The 16,135-nt window shown below is 43.9% G+C and overlaps 2 protein-coding genes and 1 non-coding gene across 3 annotated transcripts; 2 read left to right on the top strand and 1 right to left on the bottom strand.

The window, feature by feature from the left end:
* Positions 307–2,740, top strand: LOC8073561 (ATP-dependent 6-phosphofructokinase 2). The gene is made up of 2 exons (XM_002447965.2): positions 307–1,057; positions 1,688–2,740. Exons 1-2 carry the CDS (start codon positions 431–433, stop codon positions 2,513–2,515), a joined length of 1,455 nt encoding a protein of 484 aa, XP_002448010.1. The 5' UTR covers positions 307–430; the 3' UTR covers positions 2,516–2,740.
* Positions 2,870–2,943, top strand: TRNAI-AAU. The gene has a single exon. It is a non-coding gene; the product is annotated as a tRNA-Ile (tRNA).
* On the bottom strand, positions 3,276–7,920 carry LOC8058684 (cytochrome P450 724B1). The gene is made up of 9 exons (XM_002446596.2): positions 7,333–7,920; positions 6,468–6,828; positions 6,137–6,289; positions 5,723–5,959; positions 5,534–5,620; positions 5,206–5,284; positions 4,904–5,010; positions 4,351–4,475; positions 3,276–3,675 (listed from the first exon to the last, which is right to left on the bottom strand). Exons 1-9 carry the CDS (start codon positions 7,542–7,544, stop codon positions 3,567–3,569), a joined length of 1,470 nt encoding a protein of 489 aa, XP_002446641.1. The 5' UTR covers positions 7,545–7,920; the 3' UTR covers positions 3,276–3,566.

Below are 16,135 nucleotides of genomic sequence, written 5' to 3'. Positions count from 1 at the left end.
TGTTTGTGGCAAATATTATCCAATCATAGACTAACTAGGATTAAAAGATTCGTCTCGCAATTTACAGGTAAACTGTGTAATTAGTTTTTGTTTTCGTCTATATTTAATGCTTCATACATGTGCCTCAAGATTCGATGTGACGGGGAATCTTGAAAATTTTTGGAAACTAAACAATGTCTTACTTTACACGACGTGTCGACTCGAGGCTACGCCGTGCGGTGCCTAACACTGTTTACGTGGCCATTTTTTTCTCTTTAAAAAAAGCCACGAGCTGTTGAGGTGGCCGGTGGCCCGCGCCTCCCTAGTTTCTGGAAGCTCAAAAACCTCCCCGCTGAAACCGCCACACGTCGCGCCAGTAAAACCCCGCCCCCACCCCTCTTGACAATCTCTCGCTCCCATCCCGCCGCGCACCCACCTCGCTCACCGACACATGGACCCCACCGCCGCCCGCAGCTCCGGCGGCACCCCCGCCGCCGCCGAAAACGACGCCACCGCGCCGACCAACACCACCGTGACGCTCCCGCCGCTCACCCTCCGCGACGTGCCGCGCCTCCCCTCCGCGCTAGCCTCCGCCGCATCCCCGTCCCCGACCCCGGCGGTCCAGAACCCCATCTCGCGCCACCCCTACTTCCACCCGCCGGCCACCTTCTACATCTCGCCGGGGGACGTTACCCTCCGCCACGCCTTCTTCGACCTGGCCTCCGCGGCGCCGTCCCCGCTCGTCGCCTACCGCCGCGCGGGGCCCCGCGGGGAGATCGCCGTCGACCCGGCCGCGGCGCGCGCCGCGCTCGTCACCTGCGGGGGGCTCTGCCCCGGGCTCAACACCGTGCTCAGGGAGCTCGTCGTGGGGCTCCACGAGCTCTACGGCGTCCGCCACGTCTTCGGCGTCGCCGCGGGATACCGAGGGTTCTATGGCACCGACGAGGATCACGTCAGGCTCGACCCCGCCGCCGTCGACGACTGGCACAAGAAGGGCGGCACCGTGCTCAAGACCACGAGGGGTGGCTTCGATCTCGGCAAGATCGTCGACGGCATCGTCGCGCGCGGGTATACGCAGGTGAGAGCAACACTAAGAGCACAGGCACCGTAATGTAAAATTGGGATTTTGCGCCATTTACAGTTTACACACTTAAATACCAATAGTGAATCTGGGCAGTTCATGGGTACAACAGAAGAGAAGTAGTGCTACACTATTTAGTTCGAGGTTTCAGGGTCCAGAAAGGCTAAGTAGGCTATGAGTTTTTGAGCTGTTTAGGCCTTGTTTAGTTCCCACCAAAATCCAAAAAGTTTTTAAGATTCCTGTTCGCTACGAATCTTGTGGCACATGCATGGAGCATTAAATGTAGATAAAAAAATAACTAATTGTACAGTTTACCTGTAAATCGTGAGACGAATCTTTTGAGCCTACTTAGTACCTAATTGAAACAATATTTGTCAAATACAAACGAACGAATCTTTTGAGCCTACTTAGTACATAATTGAACAATATTTGTCAAATACAAACGAAAATACTACAGTAGCGAAATCCAAAAAGTTTTCACAACTAAACAAGGCCTTACTCATAGCGGTCAATTGTTTCCCTATAGTTCTTACATGTGTTTTGAGTGCTTTTGCTAATGCCTGTGCTTCATTATCAAGTATATATAAACTAAACTGATCACTTCCAAATGTTTCTTTTTTATTGAAGATATATGCGATCGGTGGGGATGGAACCATGAGAGGAGCTGTGGCAATCTTTCAAGAGTTCAAACGCCGCGGTTTGAACATATCCATCACTGGGATCCCAAAAACTGTGGACAATGACATTGGCATCATAGACAGATCATTCGGTTTCCAAACTGCGGTGGAGATTGCTCAGCAGGCAATTGACGCTGCTCATGTGGAGGCTGTTAGCGCTGTCAATGGTGTAGGCCTTGTCAAACTTATGGGGAGGAGTACTGGCCATATCGCCCTTCATGCCACTCTGAGCAGTCGCGATGTTGACTGCTGCTTGATCCCAGAGGTTGATTTCCACCTGGAAGGTAAGGGTGGCCTGTTTGAGTTTCTGTATGAACGGATTAAGAAGAAGGGGCATGCTGTCATCGTGGTTGCTGAAGGAGCTGGTCAGGAACTGATTCCCCGGACTGATGATCAGAAGCGAGAGCAGGATGAGTCTGGCAACATTGTGTTTCTTGATGTGGGACCCTGGCTGAAATCCGAGCTGGGCAGATGGTGGAAGAGAGAACATCCTGATGAGCTGTTCACTGTGAAGTACATTGACCCTACATACATGATTCGAGCGGTTCCTGCAAATGCCACCGACAATTTGTATTGCACTTTGCTGGCACATTCTGCCATCCATGGGGTCATGGCTGGGTTTACTGGCTTTGTACCTGGTCCAGTAAATGGGACCTACAGTTACATACCACTGGAAGATGTCGCTGTGGCAAAGAACCCTGTCGATGTGAATGATCACAAATGGGCATGGGTTAGATCAGTTACAAATCAGCCAGATTTCCTCAAATCCCAAGCATAGTACCTAAAGTCCAGCGGCTGTTCCTCCCTGGAACCATTGAATTAGACTTTCTTCTGATCCAGTTGCCTGCCTCCCTAGTTATTTTCTGTTCAATAAGGTGGTAGCTTTTATGCTCTCCAGTTTGTGCTTGTGGAACACTTTTGAGAATATGTCCGTAGCAATCGTTGTGCTTGTACATATGTTGATATTATCATTCTCATGAATAAACGATGCTTTGGGATGAAATCATGATTTTACTTTGAATGAAACAACATTGTTTTCGTTAGCAGTTGATCGCCACATATGACATGTAGTACAATAAATAACTGTACAAGTGTCCAATAAGTAACTGTATAAGTGTATAACTCACAAGTTGGCCTATTAGCTCAGTTGGTTAGAGCGTCGTGCTAATAACGCGAAGGTCGCAGGTTCGAGACCTGCATGGGCCAATTTTTTTTGTATTTTTTTCTTTTTTTACATTTTCAACTTGCTGCTGTATCCTGCTATTTTTCTTTTCCTTCTTTTTACATTTTCAATCCTGCAGCTGTATCCTGCATCCTGGCTCTAGATCAGAACTTTTTTGAAATTTTCCTCTTGATGTGTACCGCTTCCTGACTCTAGAACAGAACTTGTGGCTGATCAAATGTCAAACAAACTTTGCCCCCCTTTTTGGCATTTTCATCTTGCAGCTGTATGCCGCGTCCTGACTCCAGAACGGAACTACAGCCAGTTGTTAGTAACGATATCTAGCTGAGTCCTACAAAGTTAGATGACGAGAACCTTACGAAACCCAGGGGCCCTTCTTTTTTATAGGATAGTACTTGAACCACTGGAGAATGTTTTACAGGGTGAAGTGAATCAACCACCTCAAGCAATTGCCATGGACAAAATATATCTACACCATGTACATCAAATTACAGTCTCAGCTGCCTCATGCTAGCTACTAGCCCGTGCTCAGTGTTTCCTTAATTTATGGGATTTGTCACTGATCCTTCATGTATATGCTCCATGCACCTTCTTCCCCTTTCTCTCTGGCGTACTACTAACTGATGAACGCGCTGCGGCTCAAGCTTCAGGACAGTCCAGATTCAGGTGAAGTTGGCTCGATTTCTATTGGCAGACCTCTCTGAAACTCCACATATGGGTATGCCATCGGAATGTCATCGCCATCAATTCTCCATCTGCAAGGTTTTCAAGAACCGAAAAGCGATGATCATCTAATGGCATTTCGAAAACTGTTAAGTGATTTTACTACTCTGAAATAAAAATGACAATAGCTAGTCATTTGTCACATTCAGATGGTTATATGGACAACATTTGACAGTTTGATCACATTGCAGAATTCTATATCTCGTATGATACCCCTCAACTTGCAAAACCTACTTGTCGAAAACCTAATGCTGCCAATGTTTGTTCTGTTTGTTGTCGTCTGATATGTTCTACAGTTCTGGATCCAAAATTACTTAAACATTTATTCTGTGACTTGTGGTCCCTGTCGATAAAAACATAAATTAGAGAGACCAGTTCTTATCTTAACCTTGTGGCCATCACTTGCTATATTTTTTTCTTACTATTGGTCTGACACAAATGACCTCATTATTCTGGGTCCTTGTCCATTTATGCCTCATCATATTTTTGTATTTAACAGTGTTGTCATAACCTTCTTGCCATTACTTCCTAGCATGTGGTTCAAATGTTCAATGATTACTGCATTATTTTGCTTTTACGTTCATGGCCTGACAGATATTGTTCTATTTGGATTAAAACGGTCCTGACATTATTTCCTTATGTTGGCTAGAAATTTGCACGATGTTGATGCATACTATGCTTTGACTAAGGCCATCCATTGTTTTTACCTATAATTGAGGACAAGGTGATGGAGGAAGAAAGCAGCCTCTACTTTAGCAAGCTCTGATCCTGGGCAGAGCCGGGGGCCACCACCGAACGGTGTAAACCTCTTGCTTGTCCCTTGGCTTGTCCCCTGGTATATCAATCAGATGAGTCACACATATGAATGAAACCATGAACATCATTAAACAAAAAAAAAGGAACAAAGCCCAGAGGGCTGGCTTTCAACGAACGGAATCATGGTTAGGACCATTAACAACAAGCACTACATCAGGCAGCAGCATGCTTGGCATCTGAAGATACCAGAACAGTTGTGAGTAATTATGTCACAGATGGACACACACTAATTAAAGGTAGCAATTAGTTAGAGTACACACTTTAAAGAAGATTCCCTAAAAGCCCCTGATAAGCTTGTTTGATAGGTCCTCAGCCTTTTATTTGTATATTTCAGTTTTGAATATGTAGGCTAAGCTTGCCTATTTATGGAACATGAATCATTGGATCATTGCCAGAACAGTGATTAGGAAGGAGTCTCAGTGAGAAAGAAAACAAGGTACGTACCTCCCATCTACAGGGCTGAAACTGTTGTGCGTTTCCATGAAGTGAGGGGTTCAGATGAACAGCGCTGAAGACCGGTAGGACCTTCCAGCCAGATGGAATCAGATACTCTGCAACAGAGCAAAAGGGAGAGCCACTTGCTTTTGAGCATCTTCGTTTAGCAAAAGCTAGGAGGTATTCTGGGCATAACAATGCTTAAAAATCAGGCTTAAAGGTGCGACCATCCCCTCTGCCTGATCCATTATCATGTGATGAGCACAAATGGAATCTGCCGCGAAATGCAGGAGGGGCTTCATTCATCTCACCTTTGTATTTGACATCTTTGAGCGCCTTCCGGTGGACAAACTTGACAATGTTGCCACATCTCAGCGCCTCGTTGATAACCTGCAACAAGAGCATGCAACCACCACGTCATCAGCATGACAACAGCATTTCCACATACATATGTATATATTGATTTACTTACAGCAAAAAAAATAAAAAAAATCTAATGTTTTTGGAGATTCAAGTATTTGTGTGGGTTGCTGTTGCTGCTAACAGAAATTCAAAATCCTTGGAGTGGAGGGATTACAAATTACTGCCATGTGTCTAATACTATCATGTACATATTGAATGAATGATCATCTATCTCACTTGTTGGGTATATTCCATCTTCTTGTAGTCTTCTGAAGTCAAGCACTCCTCCTTCCCTTTGTTGGATCTTATGCTGTCGTGCTCCCTCTGCATGTTCATGGATAGTTTAATTTATTGATGGCCACCAGCATAAAAATAAATTAGCAGAGTGCCTTCACAGAAGTTTAAAATAAAGCAGGCATAAATTACCTTAACCAGGTCCAGATCTTGAGCAGACTGCCCAAGGAAGTAAACGACCATGGAGATGAGGAGCGAGGTGGTCTCATATCCTCCCAGCAGGGAGTCCAGCACGAAGCTCACTTTCTCCTCGTCAGAGAGCTCGTTGCTTGACAGCAGCACGTCAAGGAAGTCACCCTTGTTGCATGACCCAGCACTCCTCCGCTCCTCGATGATGCCCTTCACAGTGTTGGATATCCTCTCCCTCGCCTGCCATTAGGATTCATATTATTAGGAGCAGCAGATAATTAATGCAACAAAATAAACCACAGCTATATACTGTATTCCTCACTGATGTAATAAGCACATATATACTAATGAAGAGATCGATGGTTCTTTATTAATGCAAGCATGGCATGTGCTACTAAAGACATGGTGGATGATTACCTGGACAGCCTTGGCATATGGGGTCCCTGGGATGTAGAGAGGGAAGGAGATGAGGCCCTTCATGAAGGCCAGGAAGTCCTCCAGTATCCTTGCAGTGACCGGCTCCTCTGGTGACAGCCCCAGCACCTGCTTCACTATCACACTGAATGCGAACTGTGCTTCTCAAGGACAGAGCAGAGGACACGGCCGGCCGACCCAGAGGAAGGAAAGGCAAGGAAGAAACAACCCTTGTAAGTTGTAAGTCAAACAAAGTCACCATGGCAAAAGACCGATCGATTCATGCAGAGGCAACATGGCGATTCTTTCGATCGGTGAATAGCTGCTAGCTAACCTTTCTTGCCTCCTCGCAGAAGGCGATGACTCTGACGCCGCCGCCGCCGCCGCCGCCGCCGCCGCCGTCGTGTCGTCGCCATGCGCCGACGACGTGCAGCGCGATCTTCTCGATGTCGCCGAGGTAGCTGGGCTTGAGCTTGGTGGAGGTGACGAGGGCGAGGGCGAGGTTCCTGAGGCGCTTGTGGTCCTCGCCCAGGACCACGAGCATGGAGGACTTGCCCAGGATGCCATGGATCGGCCTGGGGTAGCTGCACTGGAACAGCCGCTCCTCGTTCTGCAGGATGAAGTGGTTGAGGTCCTGGTCGCAGGACACCACCGTGGGGGTGCAGAACAGGTGGGACTTGAACACCTGCCCATACCTGCATCGATCGCATGCATCACATACCGTCCGTCGTCATCAACGGCCGGCAACAACAATGCTGTCATTAGCTATACTACAGTAGGACCATGCATGCTTGTAAATCCACGTTTATTAACCTTTACTACTACTACCCCTCCCGGACCTCTTATCTTTTTCACTTCATTCACCGTGAGTGAGTCAGTCAGACTGTCACGGGCTCGGAACCAACAAGGCAACCAAAACAAAAACATGAGAGATGCATGCATGATAGATGAAAAAGGCTGCTTAGACATGACAGCGGCAGCACAGCATCACCTTTTGCTGTCACATGAAATAATGGCGCAATACTTAATTGCACGGTGAGGTGATTATTAACAAGATCTCATTCTCATATGGCCGGCCAGACCCAGACAGTTCTGTGCCTGCTGTGTGCATGGTGGATGGTAATTAAACGACGACACTGGAACACTGGACGACTAGTAGCTAGCTATTTACAATTACAGCAGTAGTACGTTATTATTACCTGGAGCAGTGATCCTCCAGGAAGCCGCCCAGCGTGTTGGACGCGTGCGGCGTGAGGAACCGCAGCGTCTCGCCGAGGAGCGGCCACCCGAAGCTTCCCTTGGGGGCCTTGGGATTCAGAAGCAAAGGCAGGAAGTGGCTGAGCACCAGAGCCAGGAGCGACGACGCGAGCAGGGTCGCCACAGCGGCCAGCACGAGCTCCCCAGCCATCATCCTCGCCCACCACCACTCCTCCTCCCTAGTTCTAGTTTCATCGATATCTCATCTCATCTCACAAGCGCATGCATGGATCATCGGATCGAGCCTGCTGCAAGAATCTCTCCTCGCCTGTCTCTCTATATATCGATCTATCTATCTACAGTATATATATACATATATGTATATATATGTAAGTATGAATGCTTTGCTTGCTTCTCTTAGCTTAGCTTTGCTCAACAATGCTCACACAAACAGGCCGCTGGCACCTTCCCCTCTCTCTAGAATGGAAGGTGAGGGGGGAGCTATATAGTAGCAGAAGGCAGGAAGGATCTTGGCAAATGGAGAGGAGGGGAAGGAAAGAGAGATGGAGGGGGACACTATAAGAGGATAAGCGTCCGATTAAACAAACACAACTAGTTCTTATGTAGTAGTGTTCAAATTTAAACAATGTGTAAATGGACTACATCCAGCGGATGATGCATGTGTGTCCATGGACAATGAAATATTTATGCCGACTACATCCAGCTGAAGCGATCTTGTCTACATGGCTGGATAGAGAACATAAAAAGTTGAGTAGCTAGCGACGGACTCAGTTGCTCAGCTCGCACAGACCCCGGCCGGTGCATCACTCTCTCTGACACCCCCTGCTAATCCCTGTGTATACTGTCCGGCTTGACTTTCTCTCTCTTGTTTATTCTCAACTAGTTGGTCTAAGGCCCTATTTAATTCCTCGCCTAAAAATTTTTATCCATCACATCGAATCTTTAGACACATGTACAGAACATTAAATGTAGATAAAAAAAATAAAATAATTTATCCCAAAAATTTTTATCCCGACATCCTTCCGAAATATTTGATGTGACACCCAAAATTTTTCCATCTCCAATCTAAACAGGGCCTAAGTTTGTCCAATTATTAAAAAAATGATGTTCTTTTCACGAAAATGTGTGTGTTTACTATGTTTGTCCAATGATTAAAAACATACGAATAGATGTTACATTAAATTATCAAAAACTAGATGTAATTTTCAGTGTTCACCCGCTAGTCACACGATGGAACGAGTAGCGTGGCTGCTAGCAGATCGGAGCTGAGAACAACATACTACTCCTATACCGGACCGATGACTGACTGCATGTGGGGGCTGCTTTGCTTAGGCCAGGGCAGCTTTGACGAACTGTTGCCGCATAAGCCGATCCGGCCCTCGTGCGCAGCTTGTCCTCTTGCGCCTGCCCGTATCTTCATATGGATTTGCACGCAGAGTCCCCCATCGTCCCCCCCAGGGCCAGATTTGGATCACTGGCGCTGCCTAATCTCGCCTGTGTGCTTGTCCCGTGTGCTCCCTGCACCTGCTTGTTTCATCGATCTCAAATCTCATCATCTGCTGATCTGCCATTATATTGCTAGCTAGTAGTATTTGTTAATCTCTAGCAGCACTAGTGACGACAATCTGCTGATTATTAGCTAGTAGGATGCTGCTTGCGTTGGACATGCACGGAGGACGTACGTGCTGTGTTCCTTGCATTGTCCGCCGAGGCTCAGCGATCCATCGTACGATGGATCCACGTCTCTGTTTCCCGGCAGCTTCTGCCGCCTAGCTCATGCTCTTGGTGTCCTTTTTCCCTGGCGATCGGCGCGGCGGCTTCCGTCGTCCGTGAACGTCAATGTCTAATGGGCGGCGAATGTCTAATGGAGCGAGCGCGATCGGCAGTACGGCCACTGCTGATGATGGTACGCGAAATAGAGAAATAGCAGTATTTCAGATGATGATGCACAGCGCGGCTTCTCTGAACCTACGATCAGATGTGCACATCAATGCATGTGTAGGAGTAGTGTAGTGCAGGCAAGCGGGCCACGAAAACCTGGCGACTCTGAAACCACCGGCCTTTTGCAGCTGCAGCAGGGTGTGTGGATGTGTGATTCACGAGGCACGTACCGCACGGCACGTAGCGACGCCGAGCCAATCACAGCCAGAGACAGGCGTCTGCGAGCGGGCACCGCGCCAGCGCCAGACGTGCGAGCCCACGTCCTCGTGGAGATAGGACACACGGGCACGGGCACGGTGTGGATGTATAAGGGAGTAAAGGTACCCTTCTAATGCTAAAAACTATATATAGTTTTTAGATCTATTATTTTTTATAGATATTATATATAAAAATTATGGTTTCAATAATAATTTTAATAAAATATGTTTTTATCTAATCACATCTATTTTCTCTACATTCTCAACCAATCATACTATTTCATGTCTTATATTTTGTATAGATATGGTTTTTAACAAAAACCCAGTTTCTATGTTTTTTACTCTCTCTTTTCAATAACTTTCTTACTACATCACCAAAATACTTAAATGATACTACAATTAATATATATAGAAATCACGATGTTTTGTGCATTCAAAATGTCCTCATACTCAATGCCCTCGTACTTTGTCGCGGGTTTCTCTGCCCTCTCTCGTCTCAAAGCATTTGAGGTTTGCTTCTTGATTCTCCGACAGAGTAACGCCTTGTTTACTTCCATCTAAAAACACAAAATCTTTCAAAATTTCCTATCATATCAAATCTTTAGACGCATGAATGGAGTAGTAAATATAAACGAAAATAAAAACTACTAATTGCACAGTTTGATCGAAATTTACGAGACAAATCTTTCGAGCCTAATTAGCCAATGGTTGGACAATAATTACCACAAACAAATGAAAGTGCTACAGTGCCACGAAACTTTTTCATTCGTGAACTAAACACGGCCTAATAATAGAGTGATTCTTGTAGAGGAGCAAGGTGAGAAGTACTAGATGAGAATCAATTTCTGAAGTGATTATAGTGCCGATTAAGGCCTTGTTTAGTTACCTAAAAACTAAAAAATTTTCAAGATTTCCCATCACATCGAATCTTGCGGCACATGCATGAAGCATTAAATTTAGACGAAATCAAAAACTAATTGCACAGTTTACCTGTAAATCACGAGACGAATCTTTTAATACAAGTTAGTTCATAATTAGATAATATTTACCATAAACAAACGAAAGTGCTACAGTAGCAAAATCCAAAAAGATTTCGCATCTGAAAACTAAAAAGTTTTCAAGATTCCCCGTCACATCGAATCTTATGTCACATGCATGAAACATTAAATATAGACGAAAACAAAAACTAATTACACAGTTTAGCTGGAAATCACGAGACGAATCTTTTGATCCTAGTTAGTCCATGATTGGATAATATTTGTCACAAACAAACGAAAGTGCTACAGTACCGAAAACTTTTCACTTTTCGGAACTAAACAAAGCCTAAACAAGGCCTAAATAGGAAGTAGTGAAGCGGTGGAAAGCGGATTTTTTTCAGCTGTTAATATGTAGCGTAAATACAGAAGTAATTCTAATCAGCGGCACACCAAAATACAATTACATTTTAAGTGTTTTGTAAGGAAGTATAGATTATTCTGATGAAGCTATGAGGAGAGCTACGCTAAATTAGTTCTAAGTTGTGTTTTCTCTATGTTTCTAGAATGAATTGTAGTCGATGGAAGAATAATTTTTGGCTTAAGTACTGTAGCATGGGTCATAGATAAGCTAAGTTCCTTCAAACCGCTATTAATCATGAACATGTTAGGAGATCTTTAGTAGCGTCTAAGGGCTAGTTTGGAACATCTTCAATACCTCCAAATTCAAAAATGACAGCTCCATATTTATTTTTCCTAGCCGGACACTTCTAAATCCATGCATATTCATCATGGAGCAAATCCAAGAAATCCATAGATCTATAGATTTTGTAGAGCACATCAAGGGATGCTTTAAAAACTCCAAGGCCTTGTTTAGTTGACCCCCCAAAACTAAAAACTTTTCAAGATTCTCCGTCACATCGAATTTTGGGGCACATGCATGAAGTAATAGATATATAGACGAAAACAAAACTAATTGCACATTTTACCTGTAAATCATGAGATGAATATTTTAAGCCTAATTAATCTATTATTGAATAATATTTGTCAAATAAAAACCAAATACTACAGTACCTAAATCCGAAATCTTTTCGGAACTAAACAAGACCCAAGTTTAAAATAGTTCGAAAAAATTATTCACCACTTATAGTTGTCCTCATGCAAGTAAGGTCTGCGCAAATAGTTTGAAGACCGAAGGGAGCGAAGAATCAAAAGGGATCGACTTAATTTTGGTCCCATGGATAGAAACGGTGGGTTGAAGCAGTGGTTTTCATACAGAGTTTTCATATGACATATTGAGGTTGGGACATAGTTTGAGCCATGTCTATTATTAGATAATAATTATCAAATACAAACGAAAATAGTAAATTAGCCAAGCCAATGTCATAAATTTTCGCGAACTAAATTTTTATGGAATTTAGAGAACTCATCCTAAAAACTAAAAACTTTTCAAGATTCTTTGTCACATCGAATCTTGCGACACATGCATGAAGCACTAAATATAGAAAAAATAAAAACTAAATGTACAGTTTATCTGTAAATTATAAGATAAATCTGTTAAGTCTAGTTAATCCTGGATAATAATTGTAAAATAAAAACGAAATTACTAAAACAAAAAAAATCGAAAAAAACAAGGCCTCAATCTAGGTCAGCGCTCCTGCTCGTGAACCAGGTTTGGAGACAGGGGCCCTCGGCCCCCCTGCCTCGCACGGTCTCGATCTCCTACCAGTCGTACCAGCAAGGGGCAGCAGCCACCTCTCCTTGTCCTCGGCAGTCGGCTCCTCCCGTCCTCCGGGCGGGCCCTGCCCCTGCCCCTGCCCCTGCCCCTGCCTGCGCGCGCGTCTCGAGATGACACGGGCACGGGGACGTGCGTGCCAGTGCCAGGCGGCAGACGCTGCAGTGCAGGGTCTCCCTGATGATCAGAGACAGGCAGAACAGAGGCCCGCGGCCCGCGCCCGTACGTGCGTGGCCGTCGGGACGCGACGCGACGCGACGCGACACCCCCCATGCGCTGGCCGCAGAGATCGAGCGAGGAGAGGAGGGGCCTTTGACCACCCGCGGTGGCCACCCGTGCGCGCGCACCCGCACGAGGGCCGCATTCATTTCGTGTCGTCGCGTCGGTCGGCGCAACGCCAATTTAAGTCAGCCACCGTGCTGGGTGCAGCGCGCCATGCATGCACGACCATCCTCCGATGGACAGCAGATCGGTCTTCAAAAATTTTCAAAATTCACCATCACATCGAATCTTACTTCACACATACGAAGTATTAAATATATATAAAAAATAGCTAGTTACATAGTTTATCTTCAATTTGCGAGACGAATTTTTTAAGCCCAATAGTCTATAATTAAATAATAATTATCAAATAAAGCCAAAAGTGTTACGGTAGTAAAATCCAAAATTTTTCGAGAACTAAACATACTTGTTTAGTTCCAAAATTTTATGGAAAATCAACACTGTACCACTTTTGTTTGTATTTGACAAATATTATCTAATCATAGACTAACTATGCTCAAAAGATTTGTCTCGTCAATTTCGATTAAATTGTACAATTAGTTTTTATTTTCGTTTATATTTAATAATCTATGTATGAGTCTAATGATTCGATGTGACGGAGAATTCGAAAAATTTTGTAAATTTTTTTTGAACTAAACAAGACCATACTCCTACCGCGGAGGCGCGGAGCCAGGAGCCGCTGTGTACTCCTCCTCGCCTCCTCGTCGTCCTCGGTCACCGCTCGGGTAGTCAATGCGCAAGACGACTGCTAAAGTGGTACGGGGGGACGTTCTTTAGCGGGTGCTGCTCCGGGACGACGCAGGGCACCTGTACTCTGCTTGTCATTTCGACCACTGGCAAGACGACAACGCGATTGATCTCCCATCTATCTATCATTCACTCACCACTCATCGCGCACCCGGCGGCCGTGCCATGCAATATGTTTTATCCAATGATATGATATGATGTGCCCTCGGTTCATATGCACTCCGAGGCCGTATATGTATAGCAGCTAATGAAAAGAATTGCTACTAATTAAGTACACCTTCGACCGCCCGCAAGTTCACATAACCGGGTTTTCTTGATTATAAAGTGTTGTCAATAAAACCCGGTTTATATTGACGGGTGGATTAGGGTCATGCTTAGTTTCGAAAAGTTTTTTTTGGATTTTAATGTTGTAGTACTTTCGTTTGTATTTTATAATTATTATCTAATATAAATTAAGTAGGCTCAAAAAAAATTGTCTTATAAATTATAAATAAACTGTATAATTAATTTTTATTTTTATCTAATATTTAGTGCTCTATATATATATGGTCTAAGATTCAATGTGAAAAAAGAAATCTCGAAAAAAAATTTAGATTTTGGTGATCTATAGATCCATCCATCGATGCTAGAGGGATGATGAGCTAGCCGACGAGGCCACGAGGGTGGTGCATGGGCTATTGGGCTACACACACACGTACGCGCACAGTGATGCAGACGCATGCATGCATGCGCGCACGGATGTGAATGAACAGGGCACAGCACCGCATGCAGCCCCGCGCGCGCGCGCGTGTCATCTCGTGGGCTCTCTGCACGGCACGGCACTGCACCTATTCTTTTCCTGCACATCGTGGCCTTGCAACAAACGTGCTACTGTACCTGTTGTTTCGTCTGTTTCTAGGGCCTTGTTTAGTTCCTAAAAAATTTTGCAAAATTTTTCAGATTCCCCGTCACATCGAATCTTTAGACAGATGCATGGAGTATTAAATATAGATGAAAATAAAAACTAATTGCAAAGTTTGGTCGAAATTGACGAGACGAATCTTTTGAGCCTAGTTAGTCCATGATTGGATATTTTTTGTCAAATACAAACGAAAGTGCTACAGTGTCGATTTTGCAAAATTTTTTGGAACTAAACAAGGCCTAGCTTTCCGCCGTTGTGACTTGTGACAAACTATATATAATGATCAGCAGAAAATAAATAAAAAGATGTTTTCACACAAACCTGAAAAAAAATTGGTTATGGGACGTACTCGTGTATCCGGCACCGTGCGGTTGTGGAATACCCGATATGCTCATATATAGTGCATATCTGGTTTTGTTCTTAAAATCGGGTATTACATGTTGCCCGCGACACTATGACAACGTGTAATAAGCTCGGCGAAATTAGCTCGTCAGGCTCGTAGTAACTGAAGATCCAGGTATCTCGGGTTCGCGATGCCGCGTACGGAAGTCCCGTAACTTTTTTAAGGTCTTGTTTAGTTTGCCAAAAAATTTGAATTTCGCTATTATAGTATTTTCGTTTTTATTTGATAATTATTATCCAATTATACACTAACTAGTCTCAAAAGATTCGTCTCACAAATTATAGATAAATTATGCAATTAGTTATTTTATATTTATATTTAATATTTTATACATGTGCTGTAAAAATCAGTGTGACTGTGAATCTTGAAATTTTTTGGAAACTAACCAAGGCTTAAATACTCAAAGAGCTAGGCCGGCCGGAGAGCGGTCACAGTCGTCTGAGATGAACTTGCTTGTGTTCCTCTGAGATGAACTTGCTTGTGTTCCTCAGTTGGTGTGCACGGCCGGCCGGGTTCCCCATTCGGGCCGGGGAGCTAGCTAGGGCCTCGCTTAGTTCCTAAAAAAAATTCTAAAAGTTTTTAGATTTCATATTATATCGAATATTGCGACACATGTATGGAACACTATATATATATATATATATATATATATATATATATATATATATATATATATATATATATATATATATATATATATATATATATATATATAAAATAATAACTAATTATTACGTAGTTTATTTATAATTTGTGAGATGAGTCTTTAAGTCTAACTAGTTCATGACAATATTTGTCAAATACAAACGAAATAATACAGTGTCTATTTTATAAAAAAAAAAGTTAAACTAAACAAGCCGTAGGAAGGCCGTACCGTACGTGGTGGGTGTACGTACTCGATCGTACCGATTCTTGGCCATATTGTCCAATCAGGTCATCAGGGAGCAATCATGCATACATATATATGTCCGTATACGTCGTCGCACTTGCATAATTCGATGAAAGGGACGATGCATGCATGTGCACGTACGTACTCCCATCTACTCTAGCATTGCGTACGTGTACACGCACGAGGTTAGTGTAGGATCGTTCATATATCACCGACCGCGCGCTAGGTATCCATCCACATGGCTATATATTGCTAGCCACCTTGTCTCTACTCGTTGTAAATCAACTCCTACAGGCCACATATGTTGGTCTTAGCAAGGACCACGCCAGTACGAGACTAAGCTAGCTAACGTGGAGCTGGTCTTTGGGTTATCCATTGCACTCTTAGCCTTGGTTGAGCTTCAAAAAGTGTTTATGCCGCTAAAGTGTAAGAAGCCAAACAAACAAGTGAAACCTAAGCCTATTCGACAAGCTTATCAGCCGAATCTACTAGTCATTCAACAGTGTTTTTCTCTCACAACAAATCAGCCAACAAAACTTTCCGCCATGACTTATCAGCCAAACGAATTACAAGGCGGTGCCATAAGGTATGCTTCACTTGCTTTGCGTACGACAACGGACATATACATATATATACAAGAGTTAAATTACACCGGATGAGGTCCATTAACTTGTGAAAAAATTTTAGTTAGGTCCATCTGAAAGTGGATTTTTAG

Source organism: Sorghum bicolor, chromosome 6 (genome assembly GCF_000003195.3).
Source record: "Sorghum bicolor cultivar BTx623 chromosome 6, Sorghum_bicolor_NCBIv3, whole genome shotgun sequence".
In the NCBI taxonomy this organism is placed as follows: domain Eukaryota; kingdom Viridiplantae; phylum Streptophyta; class Magnoliopsida; order Poales; family Poaceae; genus Sorghum; species Sorghum bicolor.
This window is presented reverse-complemented; position numbering and strand designations above follow the sequence as displayed.